This window comes from Scophthalmus maximus, chromosome 1, assembly GCF_022379125.1.
Source record: "Scophthalmus maximus strain ysfricsl-2021 chromosome 1, ASM2237912v1, whole genome shotgun sequence".
NCBI classification, from domain to species: Eukaryota; Metazoa; Chordata; class Actinopteri; order Pleuronectiformes; family Scophthalmidae; genus Scophthalmus; species Scophthalmus maximus.
Window position 1 is genome coordinate 20,382,671 of NC_061515.1, and position 20,214 is coordinate 20,402,884.

Sequence of the window (20,214 nt, forward strand, 5' to 3'; positions counted from 1 at the left end):
TGTAGACGTTGTGTGCTGATGCGTGTCTCCCATCTGTTCAGTACCAGCAATAATAACCCCTCGTACTGTACCACCTGCAGGTGCACACACACACCAGCACTGATGGTTACCATGGCAACCAAGCAAAATCTTTCAGCGTGCTGTGCTGCAGCCCGCTGCCGCCTGCGAGACTGAAATCCATAAATTCTATTTCCTCCGCATACGGAGCTGAAAAACAGCGGTCACTGTGGTGAACAACAGTGGTTTAATGAGCAGGCGCACAGAGGGACAGCTCCCATATGATGCCTTATGATACTGGTTTTATGTGTAAGGGAATATTAATGATCAATGTAACCGCTGTGGAATAAAGACAAAGAGGCAGGAGGGCAACATATCGAATCTCTCAGCAGCAGAAACTGGGCTCATCTTCCCATTAGGTTTTGTTAGGTTTTGTTAAATACAGAGAAAGGCAGCTTTGTATTGAATTTCTTAGTACAGTCCATGCCATGGAGTATCTTAAAAACAAAATATCTGTTGTGATTTTTGTGTATTTGCTGTTTTAATACACCTGTAGGTAACCATTATAGATTAAGTTCGACATGACAGGCCACATATACTGATATTTGGCACCAAAAAGGGAGTGGCGAGTTAAAAGGAAGTGGCAGAAAAGAGGAAAAAAACACTTGCTGCACTTACACTGAATGATGTGGGAAACCATGAGGGCGGCGCTGGTGTCGTTGCAGATGAGATTACCACAGGCGAGGTCGCGTTTGATCTGCAGCGCAAACAGATACCTGGAGGAAGAAAGACAGAGGTTAAGAGACAGAGAGAGAGAGTGGATGACATAGAGACACACAACAGGGAGGTCAATAGGCTAATGCACGCTCTATAAACTTAACAGCTCACAATGCTAAAAGCATTACCTTGACATTTATACACGATCAAACACACACACGCTGCTTATATATTGCATCACCTGACTACAAACCGATCCCTAATTGAGAAAATGCCCCTTTCTGTTAATCATTACACAGTCTGCATCTTATGGCATGACAAACACACACACACACACACACACACACACACACACGTGTGTATGTTGCCAGGTCATGACGCTGCACTTTAGTCGAGAAACAGCAGAGGCAGCACGATAATGACAAGCGTGGTGTGTGGACTTAATAACAAACTGATTCAACACACACATGCTGTAAATCATCCATCTAATAACTGGTACAATGCATATCATTTTTCAGTGTAGTGTTATGAAGATTTTGCTGAATATTTTTGAGAAAATGAGGAAGGATAGAATGAAAGAAGAAAAGCACAATCTGTAAGAGATATAGACTAAATTCATCAGAGCTAATTGTCATCCCCCCCTCCGGCACTTTTAAACCATTGAGCTCGGCTGAGTCACTAAACTGTTCGAGGGCGACGGCCGCCCAGCCGCCCGAGTGCACCCATGTGTGTATACATGTGTGATTAATGATCCACAGCAGCTTTTTTATGCGATATCCAATTCAACCTTTTTTATAACTGTGTCATTACCTCGCTAATAAAGTTAACGAGGCTTTGGTGAGCGTCTCTATCGTTTTATTTCAGCCCGGAGAGAAGAACAGCAGGCACTTTTACTATTTAAGAGCGCCAGGCCAATTTAGTGTGAAATGCCTGTTATGGAGAAAGCAAACAGATGAATTACACAATGATCTGTCTCCTAAACTAAATCATATTGAAGCACCAGTGACTGGCCAGTGTCTCATTTTAATAAAAAAGCAAATGACAGAAAAACAAATCTTTCTTGCATGTGGCCACATTGCCCATCAGAGGAAGCACTGACAACACTGTAACGCTGTGAGAGCAAAACAAAGAAGGCTGTGCCCACTTCCTGTTTAATGCTGGAGTCAGCTGGCACACTACGAGCCAGTAAAGTGACCAGCTGAGAGGCTAAACACATGTCAGTGGAAAATATGTGAAGCATTTCAGAGCTGGTGAAGACATTATGTTGTTAAATTGATGTTATACCACTTGAGATTTCAGTGCAGGTTGATCAGGCGATATATACGTGGTTACTGGCTATAACAACAGCAGCAGGAGCTGGAGCCTCGGAAACATTGGATTAAATGCTGCATCGATTTGTTGCCTTTGAATCCCTCGCGTGTGCGAAGGCAAGGCGGAGGTGTGACTTGACAAAAACCTGATGGATTACAACTTTAAGTCTTCCCTCTCAAGGCAACCCCTCACAGATGGGAGACGACAGCGTGGTCTGCACTTCCTGCTGTCAAGTAAATCCAGTTGGGCACGTTGAGGGGAACCACAGCACCGTGAGAAAGTGGAATGGAAGGTGCTGAATTTTTATAGATGAACACAAAAACGACTCTGATGAGTTCAGTCAGACTAAACAAAACCCCAAAAAAAGGCAGACGAGATGGTCGCGAGAGATGGGAATGTACACGTGTCTCCATTATAATCCTATATAATCTTATCTTTGACGGCCTCTCCAAAAATCAAAAAAAGACTCACAGAATAATATACTTCAGTCCTTCTACAGTAAAACTGCTCGTTTCCCAAAAGTAGTCAGAGAATTCATCTGCTTTCAATTGGTTTGGAACAACAAATGTTTTTATGAGCCTGGTTCCAGGACGACTAAAAGTTTGGGGTTGGGTCCAGAAAAGAAAAGAAGAAGAAAAACTTGATGTTGTGGCATGTGGATATAAATGTGTTTTAAAAGGTAAGTGGCAGAACAAGACCAACAAACACGACTAAACAAAATGCAAACATATTGTAACAAGGCCTCTGCTGCTTCATGTTCAGATGCAGGTGCAAACCATATATGCTGCTTTAGAAACAAAAATCCCCCCGAAGGTCTGGGAAGCCTCTGGCCAGACAGGGAAAAAAAACAACACGTCTTTTTACATGAGCAGTTCTTCTTCAGAAAGGTGTGGTTTCTGCACCGAGAGGACTCACCGAGTCAGCTCCTCCAAGAGCTGCGTGTGGTCAGGAGGGAAGAACTTCACCACAAAGCGGAGGATGGTGTTTTTGGGACCTGTGGGAGGGAAATAACGGGATTTGGGCGAGAAGGAAGAGGGTAAGTAAAGATTCAGAAATGAGGCAGGCAAAAACAATTTTACCACCTCTTATAATCGTGTCGAGGGTCTGATTTAGAAAGATTTGAGACCGCGTTTATGGGACATTTACTAAATTACTGTAATTCCCACGGCACGACTGGCTGTTAGTACTGCCGAAATGCAAAATCAAACAAGGGCCAAAATCTGAACTTGATATTTTTAGATACTAGTCATTCCGCAAGATGGTGTTAGTAAATTTAAATGACAGAATTAAACTCTTGGTCGATTTTGTGCATGTGTTTGAAGGACAAGAAACGACATTGCTGAGCTACTTACGTCTGATCTGTTTCAGCGTCGGCTTCAGCAGGTCGAGCCACACCTGAGGAGGACGAGAGAGAACAACTTTGACACAGCTGACTGACAATGATACTGTATCTCTATTAGTTCAAAACATCCAGGATATATGATTATGGAAATGCAATAGCAACTCATTATGATGCATAACGGCAGCGTCGTACAGCCAATACTGTCAGCATATGAAGACTTGATGCCTCCAATGCTCCTTGTACATTTTCAATCTGGGTTATTTATTACACCTATAAAATTGACACTCACTAAAATAAACAAGATATTAAACACATAACTTCATGTATTTGTGTGTGTGTGTGTGTGTGTGTGTGTGTGTGTGTGTGTGTGTGTGTGTGTGTGTGTGTGTGTGTGTGTGTGTCTTCCTTTGAAAGTGTGCTGCTGAAAATGTTGTCATTATTTCTTCAGCATTTCATCATTTGTTCCACTGGTCCACTTCAAAACTGCTCCCGTGCCCGAGGCACCGAGATGCACAGCGAGCATCTTTGTTCGAATACATTGAAGTATGCGTATGAGCATATTGATAAATTAATGATTAAGTAGGTTATTGTTGACCTCCAGCTATGTTTTCCTTCGTCCCTAGCTGTTTCACACTCTGACGGAGAGTCCTCCAGCAAACAGAAGAGCAGTAGACATTAGAAACTGCTGACACGCCCCCGAGAATCTACACCAGTAAATTACTACAACCAGCTCCTCTGTGCATGAAACGTGTCGAAGAAGTGAGACCTAATGAAAGATGCGACATCTGAAATCCACGAAAGGAGGATAAGGGAAAAGGAAAGTGTCCTGCCGAGTCCCCTTGTGGTGCATTCACCGCTTCCATTACATTTTCACGGGGCTAATCACAACCTTTGCGTGCAAGCGTGTGCAGCCATGTTATTTAAGCTAAAGTTAACTTGTGGGAAAGAGAGAAGGAAACCTTGAGCAAAGTGAAGGAGACCAACCAAAGAGAGGAGAGAAAATCTTCTGAATTTACTGTACAAACATCTTAAATGCTAAACGTAGATCTGTGTATTATAATATTTATCATTGGAATATAATTTTAAATTTCAGAAATACAACACTAAAACGAGTAAAAACAGTAAATATAAATTGAGTTTTTTGCACTTTGGTGCAGATTTCTGACCCTGATATCGAGACAGATAATCATTGTGACTGCATCTAGGAAAAAGGACTGTGGTGTGTGAGTGTCGTACCATCATCTTGCGCTGGTCCTGGTACTCCAGCCCAAAGTAGTCTCCCTCCGTCAGGTTGAGATGGACACAAACCAGGTCGAACAACACTTTGCCAGGAGAACGTTGCTGGAAGAGAGGGGAGAGGCAGACCAAAAAATTTAATTTGAATAATGGGGATAGAGAGAGTAAATGCAGATGCCACATTGTCACACAGCTAAAAAAACGAGCTGGTAAAAAAAACAATTTCTCTAATGAGCCTATGCTCACCTAACAAGCTGCTGACCTTTGACCTTGATGTGAGCTCTAGGCTTCAGGTTTGGGCTCTGTTGAATTGCTGGAGGCCCAGGGTTAGCTGGGAGTGTTCAACGCCCCAGGAAAGCGTGTACGTGCGCTTCAAGGCATTAGTATCAGCCGTGCTACGTTAAATGATGTGCACCATTGTTTTCCCTGGATTCCTTCTGCAGCAGGGACATTATAAGCATCCAGCAGCACACAGAGCAAAAGTGAACCCAAACTAGAGCCAGATGTGGGAGCAAACCAAAAATTATCACGGAGCAATTTACTCCCTGGCGGTTTCGAGCCAAACGGTGCCACCCTGCGAGTCTGCAAAGCTTCTGAGGAGACGCACCGTACCATTAAACGTTGAGTGGGTCTGACGAGGCTCCAGTCAAAAGGTACGTCATGTGCAGTTATGGAGACGTGCATTCCTGCCTTTGACAGGCACGTACAAGAAAAAAAAAGCAAAATGTTGTGACTGCTTTGGTTTAATTGTGTCCTGAAGATGCAGAAATAGGGATGGGAGTGGTGCAGCTGGTGGTGCACTACTGCCTCCACCCTTACAAATATGTTTTCTCATTTGTCATAGATAACATTTATTTCACATGAAATTTCCAAAAGAATTTTCCAAAAAAATTGTCAGCAATGTTTGACTACGTCTGGTAAACTCTATACTGGTCTCTATTGGTGCCATTTAGGTTTAATCATACACCTCGCTAGTCTCGATGCTTAATACTGAACTCTATTAGTAACGTTTGTCTATCAAAGGGATATGAATGTGTCTTTTACTTGAATGGCTAATTTCACTGTTGTCAAAAATTTTAAATTCTCTTATTTTAGATCTGCTACGTGCCTGTTGCTTAGGACGACCATAGTAAAATAAATAGCATGAGCTGTTTATAGAAAATTGACTCAACAGCAGGACCATTTCTGGAACATTCAGGTGCGAGGGGTGGTGTCTGGATAGAGGGCATTTTCTGGATAGGGGAGAGAAAGGGGGGAAAATGCCAGGACTTCAGTGCACGACTGAGAGCAGTTATGCTGTCAGCTCTTGATAGTGCAATAGCCAGTCTATTTTCAAAAGGCCATGTACCCAATTCCAACAGTTGTGAATATTTGTCATAATTATCTGCAGACATATTTTACTGCATTTTAGAACAACCTCTGAGTGCGGCTACCTCATTAATCATAGAATTAGTTATAACTGAGAGCAGCAGTTAGTGCAGGATACAAATAGGATGCCGGGTAAAAAAAGGGAAAGAGAAGCACAGACAGGAGGGACTGGTGAGAAGAAAAATGAGGAGGAGAGGAATCAGAGCAGAGAAGGGTGAGGTGTGAGCCAAGTCTGTCACCATCTGGCTACTGTGTGTGTGTGTGTGTGTGTGTGTGTGTGTGTGTCCATCTGTTTCTTTGTGGTTTACTTTAGACTGTCTGTAGGCACACACCCACATACTGTACTCAGCCGCCCACATATAGGACACACACACTTTCACACTATCACACTATCAAGGCTTCTGAAAACAACACTGGCGACTGACCACATCATGTCAGCTCTACTTCAGATGCACACATCTGAACTGACTGAATGTCAAACCGAGTGTCGTCCTGTGTCGTGTGCTGCGACAGAGAGGCTGCTGGACTGACAGATGCCACTGTCGTGCACAAAGCTCGGGGATCTCTCGAAGTTTGGATGAGATCCAGATCTGGGCTGTGGCGATCTCGGGTTTATCGGAGGTTAAGAGGGGAGAGGAGGAAAGACAGTGGGAAAGCGGGTTGGAAGGAGAATCAAGGGAAAAAAGCAGGAAGTCGCCATTAAATTGCTTCATTAACAAGAACTTGCAACTTGAAACTCTGGGCGGGGTAAGGCAAAAAAATTGGAAGAAGAAATCTGAAGAAACAGGTGGTTTTCCACAATAGACCAGAGGCTGAATTCCCTCAATGTTTATGGAAAAAGCAATTTCCTTCATATATCAGCAAATCCTTCTTCAATATACAGAGCGAGTCTGAGAGAATGCATTAGGGAGATATCCTGTGTCACATTTAAGTAATGTAAGACAGTGGAATGCAGAGGGGAATATCAATAGTACTTACAATAACAAAGGGTCCTCGAACACGTGATGTGTCACTGTGCAGGTTAATATCTTGTGGCGTGAGACATTCTTTGTTTCATGTGCGACACTCGTGCCGGTCGTGAACCTGGCGAGTCGATTCTGAAGCAAACCCTGACATTGTTTAATTAAATCAAAACAGTGAACCGGCAGACACGAGACACAGTCAGAGACACAGTGAACCAAGTGAGCCCCTGTGAGAATACAGCAGGGAAATCTTCCATCTGAAAACCGCTTTGCTGACGTAGACGCTTTACCAATAAAAAATCCAGGGATCCAAACGAGGGTTTCATTTTCGCTAGATAGTTTCAGTGGAGAGAAAGGAAATGAGAGAGAGAGCCGTGGGATTATTTCCCAGCAGCAACAGACACAGTAACTCAGAATACTGAGTAAACCCTGGTGGCTAAGGAGTGCCTTCCAATAAGAGCTACAGTTTCCTGTTGACTAAGATAACATTTCAGTTTTCTAACCCACATCGTCAGCCGTCACCACAAGCACGGCGGTCTGCCATGATGTGATCTCCTGACTGTAGCAGGCTTCGACTCACGTTGACAGGGCGAAACCATCTTTATGCCTCCGTCACATTTGCTCCTCCTTGATTTTTATCAACTGCAGGACAAAGTGCACGATGAAGAAAGACTACAGGGATTGAAGTTTATCATAATTCAGATCTGTCGAGAGAGAAGATTGTTGGTACAGTCCACACGCAGACGGCCACACCAAAAAGCTCCAAGCGCAACAGAAGCATCTCAGTATTAAAGCACATTGGAGGGAGCAGAGAACAAGGCTGGGTCACTATGAAGCCGTTCTCAGATATGAACTCCAGAAAACTGGGTCAGGGCGTTATCCGGAGTTCGCCTTTGACATATCACGATATTCTGTCAGTCGTGACTTCTGGGTAGAGCATCCAGGAGGCGGGACATGGCGATAATTCTGGAAAATGTCTGGGGCATCATGTGCAGGCCCTCGGGAACGTTTCAGGAAAATGTCCAGACTTCAGTGCATGTCTGAAAGCGGCATATAAGTCATGTCAGGATTGTTATTATCTCATCCCAGTGCTAGGGACAGGATGGCAACTGTGAACACAAAACATCCAAATCTAAAACACTCCCTGCTGAGCTCCTCGGGTCAACCCCCCATGAGACAAAACTTTGGTCTATCATACATTATGTTGAAGACCATACATTTCGTCACAAATTTCCAGACAGAATGTTTTAAAGTTTCGTACTGTTTTCAAACAGATTTTCTGGAATTTCTGATTCAAAGTATGGTTTGTTCAGGCTGTAAACTTTAAAAATACATATGTTAAGTGCTAGAATTCACTATTAACACATACAGTCAACAGTGGTGCTTACCAAATGAAAGTGGCTTTCAAAATTGGACAATCAGGCCCATTCTCATGATCTAATCTGACCTTGGCAACGGTTTCAATAGAGGAAATGGACTCACTGCCGAGGTCAAACGTGATATATATATATACATATACATTCATTCCATATAGGTTTTGTTTATTTATAAAGGCTCTGTGTCACACTTGCCTGTGAAGGGATAAGGAAAGTGAGGATGTTAATGACCACAGGGAAATCTCTCCTACAAGTTTTAAATTATTTTTAAAAGTGACTAAAAATAACCGGTGCCCTGCAAGTGTTGAAACCTTTCGGCTGAGCAGAGCGGATGAGGCCCCCGAGCAGCCGAGATCGGGGTAATTTCAGTTCAAATCACAATCACTTCTTTCAGCAGCCTCCATCAATGAGCCTTTCTTAGTCAGCCAAACACACACACACACACACACACACACACACACACACACACACACACACACACACACACATACACACACACACACACACACACACACACACACACACACACACACACACACACACACACACACACACACACACACACACACACACACACACACACACACACACACACACACACACACACACACACAGAGAGAGAGAGACACTGATTTTTCATGTTATCTAGATGTGGAATGATGCTTTACAAAGAAAGTCTTTTCCCTATTGCATGTGCATACAGTGAAATATCCACAGGCGTGTGTAATGACACGCACATTGAAGAGCTTGGGGGGAAAAAAAAAAGTTGAAGTCAGAATTTCTAGCTCCAGCTCCAGACTGTAAAAGCAACCTGCAAAGGCCAAGGTCGCATCCATAAAGGCAGGGTCCAGTTTCACACAGCTGTCCTGTTGGGACTTACACTGACACGGCTCTTCTTTTTTTTTTTAAAGATAATTAGAAGGCGAGCAGTTTCAGCAATGAGACTTAACAAACAACCGTCCGGCAGCAGGACTGAGCCACAATCTGGCTTCAAGCCTGGCAACCAGCATCCGAACATCCAAGTCAAAGAGGCTTGAGAGGTCAAAAAAGCAGCACTTTAGTTTTGCACTGCATCTTTTCCATGTAAAAATCCACTGTTCTGGTTTGTAACGAAGCTAATAAGGAAAACACAACACCCTTTAATTGATGGTACAATACAGAGCAGTAAAATTACTAATTATTTTCCAGCAAGTGAGAGTCAGGGGCGGGGGAAAAAGCCAATAAAACAAGAGAGACCAGTCTGCAGCTGTGCTTCCTCCTGCTGTTTACCTTTCATAACATTACTTTTTTTGCAGCAAATTACACTCAAATTATGGGTCTAAAAATATCCAACATGGGTCAACTGGCAGGTTACGGTGGATATGATTAGGAGATGAAAATCTAGATTCAGGGGAGACGTGGCCTTGCTTTTATCTCAGGCTTCATCCACACTACTTTGTTTTCCTTTTAAAACTGAAACGATCTCCGGCCGCACAAGCCTTTTAGCTCCGTATCAGTATGTATCCCCGTCCATACCAACACGCCTAAAAACGCACGTCACACTGAGCATGTGCGCACCAGTGTAAACAGGAAGCAGATTGTTTACACTGCAATCGGTTACTTAGTTACATACAATAGCAAAAATGAGAAACAAAAATGGTTAATAGTAAGATCGCTGGTGTGGCGTCCAGGCTACAGTTAGGCTCTTTGCCTATCAGGGGGAACTGGCCAGGAAGCTGTCAATGTGTCAGTTTACTCATCAGAATGTCTTTCTGCCAAAAACCACCCTGCGAAATCGTCAGCCAACAAAACAAACACACATTCAAATCCAGCAAACACTTTTATCTCAGGCTTCATCCACACTACTTTGTTTTCCTTTTAAAACTGAAATGATCTCCGGCCGCACAAGCGTTTTAGCTCCGTATCAGTATGTATCCCCGTCCATACCAACACGCCTAAAAACGCACGTCACACTGAGCATGTGCGCGCCAGTGTAAACAGGAAGCAGATTGTTTACTGTCAATGTGTCTGTTTAATCATCAGAATGTCTTTCTGCCAAAAACCACCCTGCGAAATCGTCAGCCAACAAAACACACACACACGCAAATTCAGCAAACACATGCTCCCTTTAATCCCACACTTCTCTCATGCTCTCTGCGTCAGGGTCTTTTTGACCTTTGAGGCCTGCAGCTGAGAAAACCTACATACATTTCACTTCAGCTCCTCTCCTTATTCTCTCTTCTTGTTAGTGCTTTCTCTGTGGCCAAAGCTCCCTTTATGTCAGAGATGAGAAGTTAATGAAAATCCATAAATTACAGTAAGAAACCTCTCCCAGGAGCAAGTCAGAAGTTAATAAAGTGGTCACACCGGGAGTCAGTCTTTGTGAGCACAACTTGACGAACAATCTGTATCTCGCCCTCATACTCTCTCAGAGTCAATTTCCTTTAACCATCTTAAAAAAGTATGTATAGACATATTTTACTCAATGATTTTATACATCTTATGGTATTTCCTTCAGCCCCCTTCTTCCACTGCAATGCACGGCCAAGTAAAATATCCTCACCATCTGTGGTGGTGTGCTGAGGGTTTACAGAGAGGCCCCAAGGCATCACTGATGCAAATGACCAATGAATTACACACAAAAAAACAACTGGACATCTTTTTGGGATTCTTACAACATTTTTGAAAATAAGACCACTGGACTGATCTGACTTGTCAGAATTGTGTTTTTTAGAATAACGCATTATTTCCACACGTGCATGAAACAAAAGGAAATGTCTTGAAGCAAACTGGCATGAAGAAAGAGGTTGTTTGAAGAGGTGCTTCTCCTCTGCAGCCCAGGTCTGGTGTGCAGCACTCTTGACTAATGTCAACAGGGATAGGAACCAGATGGGCGAGACTGATGATAAGAAATCTCCACGGGGGGAAAAAAGAGGGGGAAAAACAACACCTCAGAGTTGTTCTGTTTCTTCCCTCGGTCCCCTGCCATGAATTCCAGCAGGGATCTTTTCAGCACAGCACCTTATCAGGCCGACAAAATACATTGATTAGTCGAACCGTATACCTTAAACAAACGACAGACATACGTGGAAAAAGAAAGAAAGAGAAAGAGACACACACAGTGAGCTTTTTTTTAAGCTGTAAATCTCTGCGTGCTTTTGATTGTTTTTTTTAATTTTCTCTGGTCAAACTAATCATGACAACATGGATGCTTCATACCCGAGAGCATGCTGTGTCCTGATGCTAAAGTGGGACAACATCCAACAGAGAAGACTCAGCTTGGGTTACGGCGATGTGCGGTAGGAACTCATGAGGAGCATCAAGTTCAAAACCAAAGATGGTCTTTATTTTTTAAGTCGTGCTGGTTCTTCCATCTCCGTGTTAGTTTGCGTGCCAGCGTTTTTTGTCCCCATCTCCACACCAGCTGCTAGGACGATTGGAAAAGAGATATATTTGAGGGGGCTTTGCCCCCGAAGGCGATGTTTTACAGCCACAGACCATTTTTTTCTGAAAAGGATCAGGAGCAGAAAAATCTGCTCTGGTAGTGTCATGTTAAAGTAACTGCCATGGTGCTGCCTGGTTCTTCAGCTTTGGAATTAAGGGAGCAGCTTAAAGACAAATGACAAAGATCCCCCCCCCCCCCCCCCCCCACTGTGCAATGTACACTCGGTAACCCAGCAACCGCTCAGCCAATGTCAGAAAAAAGAGCTTTCCCTGCAGCTTGTTAGTGTTGGCTGATGCATCTTCTTGAGTGATTGAGTGATGAACATTTCTTTTGAAAAATTGTGCACATGGTGAATTCTGGTTCGAAGAATCAACAATTTTGCCTCTAATGCGTGACTTCATCCACTGCAAGACATTAAGGAAATTTGGGAACATTTACATTCAAGTGATTTTCGTGCAAACATATAAAACCACTGGGCTGGACAGTACAATATCCCCTGAAGGAAAAAAAAAAGAAGAAGAGAGGAATACAAAATACCACTGAGCAGCAGGACAGCTGGGTGAGGCTTCCTCCCTCCTCGAGCGCCCGCCTATCACATTCTCTCTTTAAGATTAGGCTAAATGGCTTAACCCACTGGCATCAAGGCCGGTTCTTCCACGTTGCCAGAAGGGAAAGGACTCGGGGGTTCGCACACAGACAGTCACACAATATGCCGAACTGGACTGTTGACTAAACAGCATGTTGACACATGCACCTGCTAGCATTGTCCTGCGATGACGGCGAGGTGCGGTGGGAAATCAAGCTGGCAGCAGCCCTGATGCAGGTTGATGAAAATGCCCACAGGCTGCGATGAAGACAACCAGTGTGTGTCGGCGTGCAGGCCATGTGTGTGTATGCGTGTGTGTGTGTTTGCGTGTGTGTGTGTGTGTGTGTGTGTCTGTGCGGTTCACAGCACGCTTGAGGCAGACAATTAAATTGAGCAGCAGAGGGGAATAAATGCAAAATGTTGTACCATTAAGAAAAGCAATTAGCGCCTTGTGTAGGACGGCGGCGCATATGTTTGCACAACGCTTCGTGAAATAATGACTGTAAATCTGGCAACGGGGCTCCTTTGTCTCCTAAAAGCATTTGGAGCCCCACGGAGAGACGGGACAATAAAATGAAAACGTTCGACCAAATGGTGCAAGCTTTTATCTTAAAGGGCCCATATTATGCTCCAGGCAACTTTTCAGCCTGCCTCCACGTATATTTGGGGGTGACTGATAAATGATTTAGTGCACAGCCCAAAAATCTTCAGTCTAATTAAATCTGGATATGACAGCACCATTAAAAGCATGTCAATCAACGCACAAATCATTATTTAAAAAATGAATTCCAGCTGGAAATGAATCTCCTTAAAATCTCTGCAGACGTTCAACTTGAAATGAAATGATCCCAAATAGAACTGATAAGCTAAAAAAGAATCCAATCAACTAAATCAACCACAGTGAAAAGAGTGATTCGTCAATGCTGGAATTTCCCAGTCTGGGATGTAAAGGAAAAGTCCTTAAAAAAAAGTAAAGTACGATGCGATCGTCTTTAACCACTGCAAGACTGATGACATCGAAGCATGACGAAATGGCTTGACAGAGAGAGAGGCATGAAGTCTGGGGCGAAGAAAGGTGATAATAAAAAAGTAGGAGGAAAAATAACAGGAAAGGTGGAGAGAGGTGAAACCTTTTCTTTTTTTTTTTATCCTCCAGAACATCACATTTGAGCCAACATTCCTCCCGCTAGTTTCTCGGAGAAACACGCAGCAGGGGAGACGCCATTGAATTGGACAAAATAAAAGCATCCAGACGGCGTCGAGGAGGGAGCGGGGAAAGAGATTAAGAAACACTTCACCTATTGAAAGAAGGGCCTGGCGCTGCTTGCTCCCACACACTCACTCACTCACTCAACATCGTCCAAAGACCTGGGAGTGAATTTACAGAGCCTGGTCCAGAGCTGCTGCGACAGAGGCTGAATGAGCCTTTGGGGTTGGAAGCTGGTTTCAAAACTCTTCTTCCTTGTTCCCATACTAAGAACGACAGACTCCTGTGTTGAGGAATCTCCTAATTAAAGTCACACATTTCTCTAGTCACATAACAAGTGTATTAAAGGGGCCATATTATGCTCCAGGCACCTTTTCAGCCTGCCTCCACGTATATTTGGTTATCTGGGGTGTCTGCCAGCCCACGGAGAATGAAAAGAAAACAATGAGTCGTTGATTCGTGGTTTGGGTTGATCGTGCAGACGGTCTGTAAACGAGCCATTCACAGCCCGGACGTCAAGTGACGAAAGTTGACTCCTGCTTCTGGGGTGACCACGCCCCCAACCTGAGCAGCACCTCCCCCCTTGAAGTGCGGGAAAACAGATCGCATCTACCCCATAATTTTCTCCCCGCAAGCGAACGACGACCGGCTGCCGGCGGAGCTCGCGGCTACCGGCTGCCAGCGGAGCTCGCGGCGTAGCTAGACTCGCGGCCGGCCGTGAGCTCCGCCGGCCGGGATGTCCTTAACGTTCTATCGCCCAGCCCCTTGTGCTCTGTGTGTAATTACGGAGAACGTGTTCGCTGTGCCTCCCGGGTCTCTACGTCGTGTATGTGCCTTGTTACGTGCGACTGTTGTCATGGCAGCGCAACGCCGTAGTTGCGCAGCAGCCCCGGGGCGGAGCGAGGAGGAGCGAGGCGGAACACGAAGGGAGGGGGGCGAGGAGTGAGCAGGCAAGCGCTGGAATCGACCATAGTCTCACAGGGCTGTTTATACAGAAAGAGGAGGGTGCTGTGTGGCTTGATCCTTGAGGTGTTTTGACATGGAGTGGCAAAGACATGTAGTGCACACACCTGAAAACCAATGTAACTTGTGTAAAAGGGGACATAATATGGGCCCTTTAACACTGAGTTTAGTCTACCAAAGTACAGCTCAACATGCAACCTGACTACTTGAGGCTGGGCTCAGACTGCAGATGTTTTAAAATCCTGACTCTACTCTTCAGTGGTCACATGACCCCCCTCCTCCCCAATCTACCTGAGTGGTGACTTTAACGCCTCTGCCAAGGGAAAACCCAGACTCAGGCTTCAACTGCTCTCATCTAGGGAAGATTTACGGCGGCGGCAAAAGCTACAGCAGGAACAACTTGATGACTCCACCCACACACATCTGTCAAACTCACGCCAGGGACAGAAAAATGTAAAAGGGTTCTTTTTGGTCGATTCCCGATTGACATTTTGTACACTCTCTAAAATACCTCACTCTCGCAGATACTGTGAGGTTGTAGTTTCTAGGTAGTGGAGACGAAAAAAGAATCAAAAAGCCTCATAATGCAGCAAATCTGGTCTGATTAGGAAAAACTAAAACTGCTGCTCACTGAAGCTAACTAAAGAGTCCAACAGCAACACGTCTCATTAGGCAACACCGTACAGCTTCTGTTGTTCAACCTGAGCCAGGTTCATTTGTCAAATACAGTTTTGGCCGCTGGCCAGCGTGTCTGCTCGCGATGATAAAAACCTACCAGGCAGTGTTTGTGTTTAAAACTTTAAAAAGGTGACAAGGAGGCTGTTAGATAATAGTATAATATAATAATCAATATCCCACATGTAAGAATATAACGACAAGGCAAAATTTGTAAAAGAAATAGTGAAGTTTCAGCGCACCCCGTCCTCCGGCAGCTACAGCAGCCTGCTCCAAACCAATACTTGTAATGCGCAACAACAACAAAAAGAACTAAATTGTAATGGTGGTTTTGTGTACCACAGTGGAGCGGAGGTACAGTGATTGCCCTAAAAGAGTCCCAGCTCTTCCACTGTTGGCCTCCTCACTGGGGACTTCATTCAGAGCAATTATACGAAACGAAAAAAAGAGAAAAGGATCCAATCTACGGCCAAGCAGAGCGGACGGCGTTTGTTCATTCACTGGCAAGCGCAAAGTGCTTCTGTGGGAGTCGGATGTGTGTCCGTGTGCGTCTTCCTCTCCCCCCGAGTGCTGCCATCGCTCTCTCTCTATCACAGTGAGTGACACACACACACACACACACACACACACACACACACACACACACACACACACACACACACACACACACACACACACACACACACACACACACACACACACACACACACACACACACACACACACACACACACACACACACACACACACACACACTCCGTTTTCCTCATCGGGGCCCTCTTCATTTCTTTCCTACCCCCAACGAGCTACATCTCAGAAGCAGCCTCTCAGTAATTGTCTCTCCATCAGCGATAGTCCTCCACTTATAAAGTAATAATGTCTCCTGTCTCGTCCCCTCGCTCCCTCCCTGCCTATAGCTCAGAGGCAGCTCCGTCTGTGGCCCCGTCTTTGAACTCAGCACGTCTAAATGCTTCCACGTGGCTCCGTGCGTGCACACCCCCACCCCCTGAAAAGCAAAATAACAAAAAGGCATGTTTCTATTTGAAACCATGTAACACCAGTGTGTGAAACAGTGAACGGACAACAGAAACATACAATTATCTTCTTCTTTAAACCTCTTTCTTTTACCAATCAGTATTAAAAACTCTCTCTTCCTTTGCTCCACAGGCGGGTCAAAATTTGAGGTCAACTTCACAGAAAGGGAGAAGAAGAAGAGGTAGCTGAGAGGAAAGTCGGCCCAAAGTCAGAAGTCGCTCTCTGAGGTCTCTGACCACAGGAATGAGACGGCGAATGCCAACCATTACAAAAGACGAGAGCAGCTCCTCTGTATGCGAGCAGGCTGCATCCACATGTTTCTGAATCCTGCGGTCAGTCGGGACGCGACAGAGAGGCGGACAACATACAACATTTGACTCTTCGCTATGCCCCGTAGTTACCATGATTACACCTGTCAAACTTTGCAGTAATCCTGGAGGCCGATTTAGCACTAGGGTTTAAAACAAGAATCATTGACTTTACAGAGAAGTCAACAAAAGCAAGTTGTCCATTGAAATGACTGATTCTATCAGATGGAGCTCAGTCCTTGCGCACAAATATTCATAATAAGAAGTTTTGCGGAGGTCTGTGCTGAGTGGGGAGAAGGGATGAAACGATAACCGGCATCGCGCTAAACCGTGGTAAAAATTCCAGACGGTTAATTGCACCATATCAATCTTTAATTGCCGTAATCACCACGGTGATTTGGTTGATCTGATGTACGAGTTGTTATGATGAGCACTGTTTCATCTATAGTGGGGAGGATTAAAAAAAAATATATATATATAATTTATTCATGTTCATCCAGCTACGAGCAAGAATCAACATCTGCAAATCCAATCAAATATTTATTTTAATAGGACTGTCTTTCACTCGTTTCTAAGAATCTGTAGAACCGCTGGGCAGGTTTTAGCATTGCACACATGCACGAATAGTATATATATTCATGCACGTGGCCCCATAAACCCACATATCCATGTAACGTGGATTTATGTGTCCCTCGTGAGCCCATATAAACAGCATCAATGTAGGTTTGGCGAGTTACAGTACTGGACTGCGCAGGGACTGGAGGGGAGGGGGGTTAACACACCGAGTGGGTCTCTGTGGACGATGATGAATGAGGCCTGACAACGCTACTGTTACGAGCTCTGAGAGGAGAAGAGAAGAGAAGAGAAGAGAAGAGAAGAGAAGAGAAGAGAAGCCAGCATTTCAGCCTCGCCCTGAAATAACTACACCACACTGTCTTTAAACATCACCTTGGCACTGGCCCACACATCCAAAGACCGCCGCCACTTAGCTGTCAGTGCAGTCAGTACTCCTGCCAACTACAAGGAGTCATACAGAAACATGATCATAATTCGGCTCCAAGCTCCAAAAAACTGACATTTTCTTATCTTGTATCATTCTTTTATCGACTGACTTGTCTGCCTCGCTTTGCTCTCTCTCTCGCTCTCGTGTGAGAGAGAGAGACTCTGGAGAGGAGAGGGGAAATCATTCAATCCCAGCTTCAGGGTAAAAATACTTCACATTCAAAAACATCCCTAGACTTTAATTCAAGGACTCTAGCTGACTCCTGCAAGTTTAACAACAACTTTATGAGTAAGTCTGGGGCGAAAATTGGAACCGTCTAGTTCCCCTAATGGGAAGTGCTGCATTTAAAACTAATTTCTTCAGCTCTTGTTAGAGCCGAGGGTACCGGTGGTGGAAGCACAACAATGAGGCCACAGTCATGCCTCAGCTGTGGAGGAGGGATGAGGCACAGCAGAAAGGTCTAAGACTCAGAGACAGCAAAACAATGGTAATTTTGAAGAAATAAAAAAAGAAAATTCACGTTTAGTCAGCCACCGCATCCTAATATGCTACTTAATCGCTCCTTTTGTCCTTTTTAAAAAGGTGTGACTGCCTCACTACCTTCTTTTCTTAGTCCTTTCAGATCTGCTCCTACCACATGTATCACTTGCTCCCGAGGCAGCCGGCAGCACAAAGCCCCATCCATTTGAAATGTCAACTACTCCACATTGGCGCTCAGTATAGTGTATGTGTGTGTGTGTGTGTGTGTGTGTGTGTGTGTGTGTGTGTGTGTGTGTGTGTGTGTGTGTGTGTGTGTGTGTGTGTGTGTGTGTGTGTGTGTGCTTGCATAATGTGGCAGGGGACTTGTAGCTCATCTATCATGGGCCTTGGGGGACCGCTAGTCCATCAAATGATGTCGTCTATAAAGCAGTCCTATCATCCTAATCCTCATAACCCTCCCCCCGTGGTCCTGTGTCGTTCCCCAGCTCTAATTTAGACAAACACAAATACACATACACACACACAAGTAGACACAGAGAAAAGGTCAGGAGCCACGCAGATCATCAAGTCGCAATCCAATCATGCGGCAAAACCCCTCGCGGTGATCTTATAGTACCAGAACACGCACACCTCAAATACACATCCTTTTTCTTTTCTTTTTTTAAAGCTCCTGAGGTCCACTAGGAAAGTCAAAACTTGACGAGGAAACACTGGACGGTCTTGTGGGGATTAAGGTCAGCATGCTGGACAAGACAGGGAAAATATCAACCAATCAGACTCCACTGATTGAAAGATAGAAAGACTGTATTGCATCATCTATGTGACAGACGACAGGCTAGATGGGATGGAAAGAGGGATGAAACTCCGTTAGGTCACATGTGGCTCCGTATGCAGGTCTTCATCAGCACATGTATTACACATGCATGAGCTGAGCCAATGATATATTTCAAGCGAGGGCAAGGCCGTGGGGGGAAACAGACTTAACTGAGCTCAACCGATCTCCGTGGGAATCGGCAGTACTTCATCTTTGTCATCGTGATGTGGGCTAAGTCGAGGAGGAGAAGAGAATTACAGCCACAGGTGCCACCGCGGACGCCCACCAGAGAATGAAACGTGTGCAAATCATAGCTAAAAGTGAAAACAAAATAAACAGGCTGGACATTGTTTCCATTGTTTCCAGAACTGAGGGGTTCAAAACATGTAATTTTGATTTCACCATCCCTACGCTGCCGACCTCTGTCACGTTGCAACTTAGCAACTGTCCTTTCATTCCTGTTGAGGAACTCAACTTTAACTATAAGATGAAAATCACGTCACCTAATTCAAAAATAAAGGTACAAACTTCACTAGAATTATTAGAAATGCTATTTTTAGAAACCAATACTAAAGGAGGAGTAAATAGTGTATTTTTGGTATTTCAAGCAGAAGCAATGAGTTTCTGGCATTGACTTGAGTTAAGAATCTTCTGAGACTAAAATTAGTTTCTTTGGAAACTTCAGCTTAGTTACTGTTGCTGCGACCTTAAGATGAACTTAGCGAATCTGGGGCAAGAAGCTTTACTGTAACTGCACTAAATATGAAAAGCGGAGTGTGATATGTACATTTGTGGATGCTTGAATTTGTGTGAACGGATGAGGAAAATCATGCTTTTGGCTTTTGCATAGCCAGTTCATACAACTAACTCAAAGCAAATGAGTAACGCACTTCCTCCATTATTCACCAGGCATGCAAACAGACAAACAACAGATAAAAGTCCCACGCTCGGCACATCCGCTCTACCTTCAATTATTCACCGGGTGGGAGTGAGCGATGATGTTCTGCACTCTCCTCCGCCGCCACCACGCTGCTTCCACTGCAAATTAATAATGAAGCCTCCTTGTGTATAGCCACAGCGGCCACTAATGTAGTGTGTGCCAATGTCTTGTCGGGATGTTTTATTGATGAAATATACAATAGTATGAACAATGTAGAGTTTCTCAACATAAGGTCGGAGAAAGAGAAAGACAATAAATTATTCTAATCTTCAATGAACAAATACCGAGCGGCCCGTTTCTCATGTAACTCTATACGAGGGAATGGCTAAATTAGATTTAAATGGTATTCAGGCTTTGTGCCTCTTAAAGCACAAGAGCCGAGCTACAGCGCTGTAGGATCTCCTCTCGTTCTTATATGGTTCAGGTTACTTACGGGAATCTGGACTTATCTAATTCATTGAAACTGAATT

The 20,214-nt window shown here is 44.4% G+C and overlaps 1 protein-coding gene across 4 annotated transcripts in view; it reads right to left on the minus strand.

Annotated features, from left to right (window-relative positions):
- The window catches only part of LOC118313762 (FERM, ARHGEF and pleckstrin domain-containing protein 1), a 46,341-nt gene that overhangs the window by 18,527 nt on the left and 7,600 nt on the right, over window positions 1-20,214 (minus strand). For all 4 annotated transcript variants that reach the window (XM_047334720.1, XM_047334721.1, XM_035639588.1 and 1 more), the window contains exons 3-6: window positions 4,604-4,708; window positions 3,378-3,420; window positions 2,941-3,019; window positions 676-773 (exon numbers count right to left, since the gene is read on the minus strand). In XM_047334720.1, the coding sequence (XP_047190676.1) occupies window positions 676-773; window positions 2,941-3,019; window positions 3,378-3,420; window positions 4,604-4,708 (325 nt within the window). The remainder of the gene's footprint in view (window positions 1-675; window positions 774-2,940; window positions 3,020-3,377; window positions 3,421-4,603; window positions 4,709-20,214) is intronic.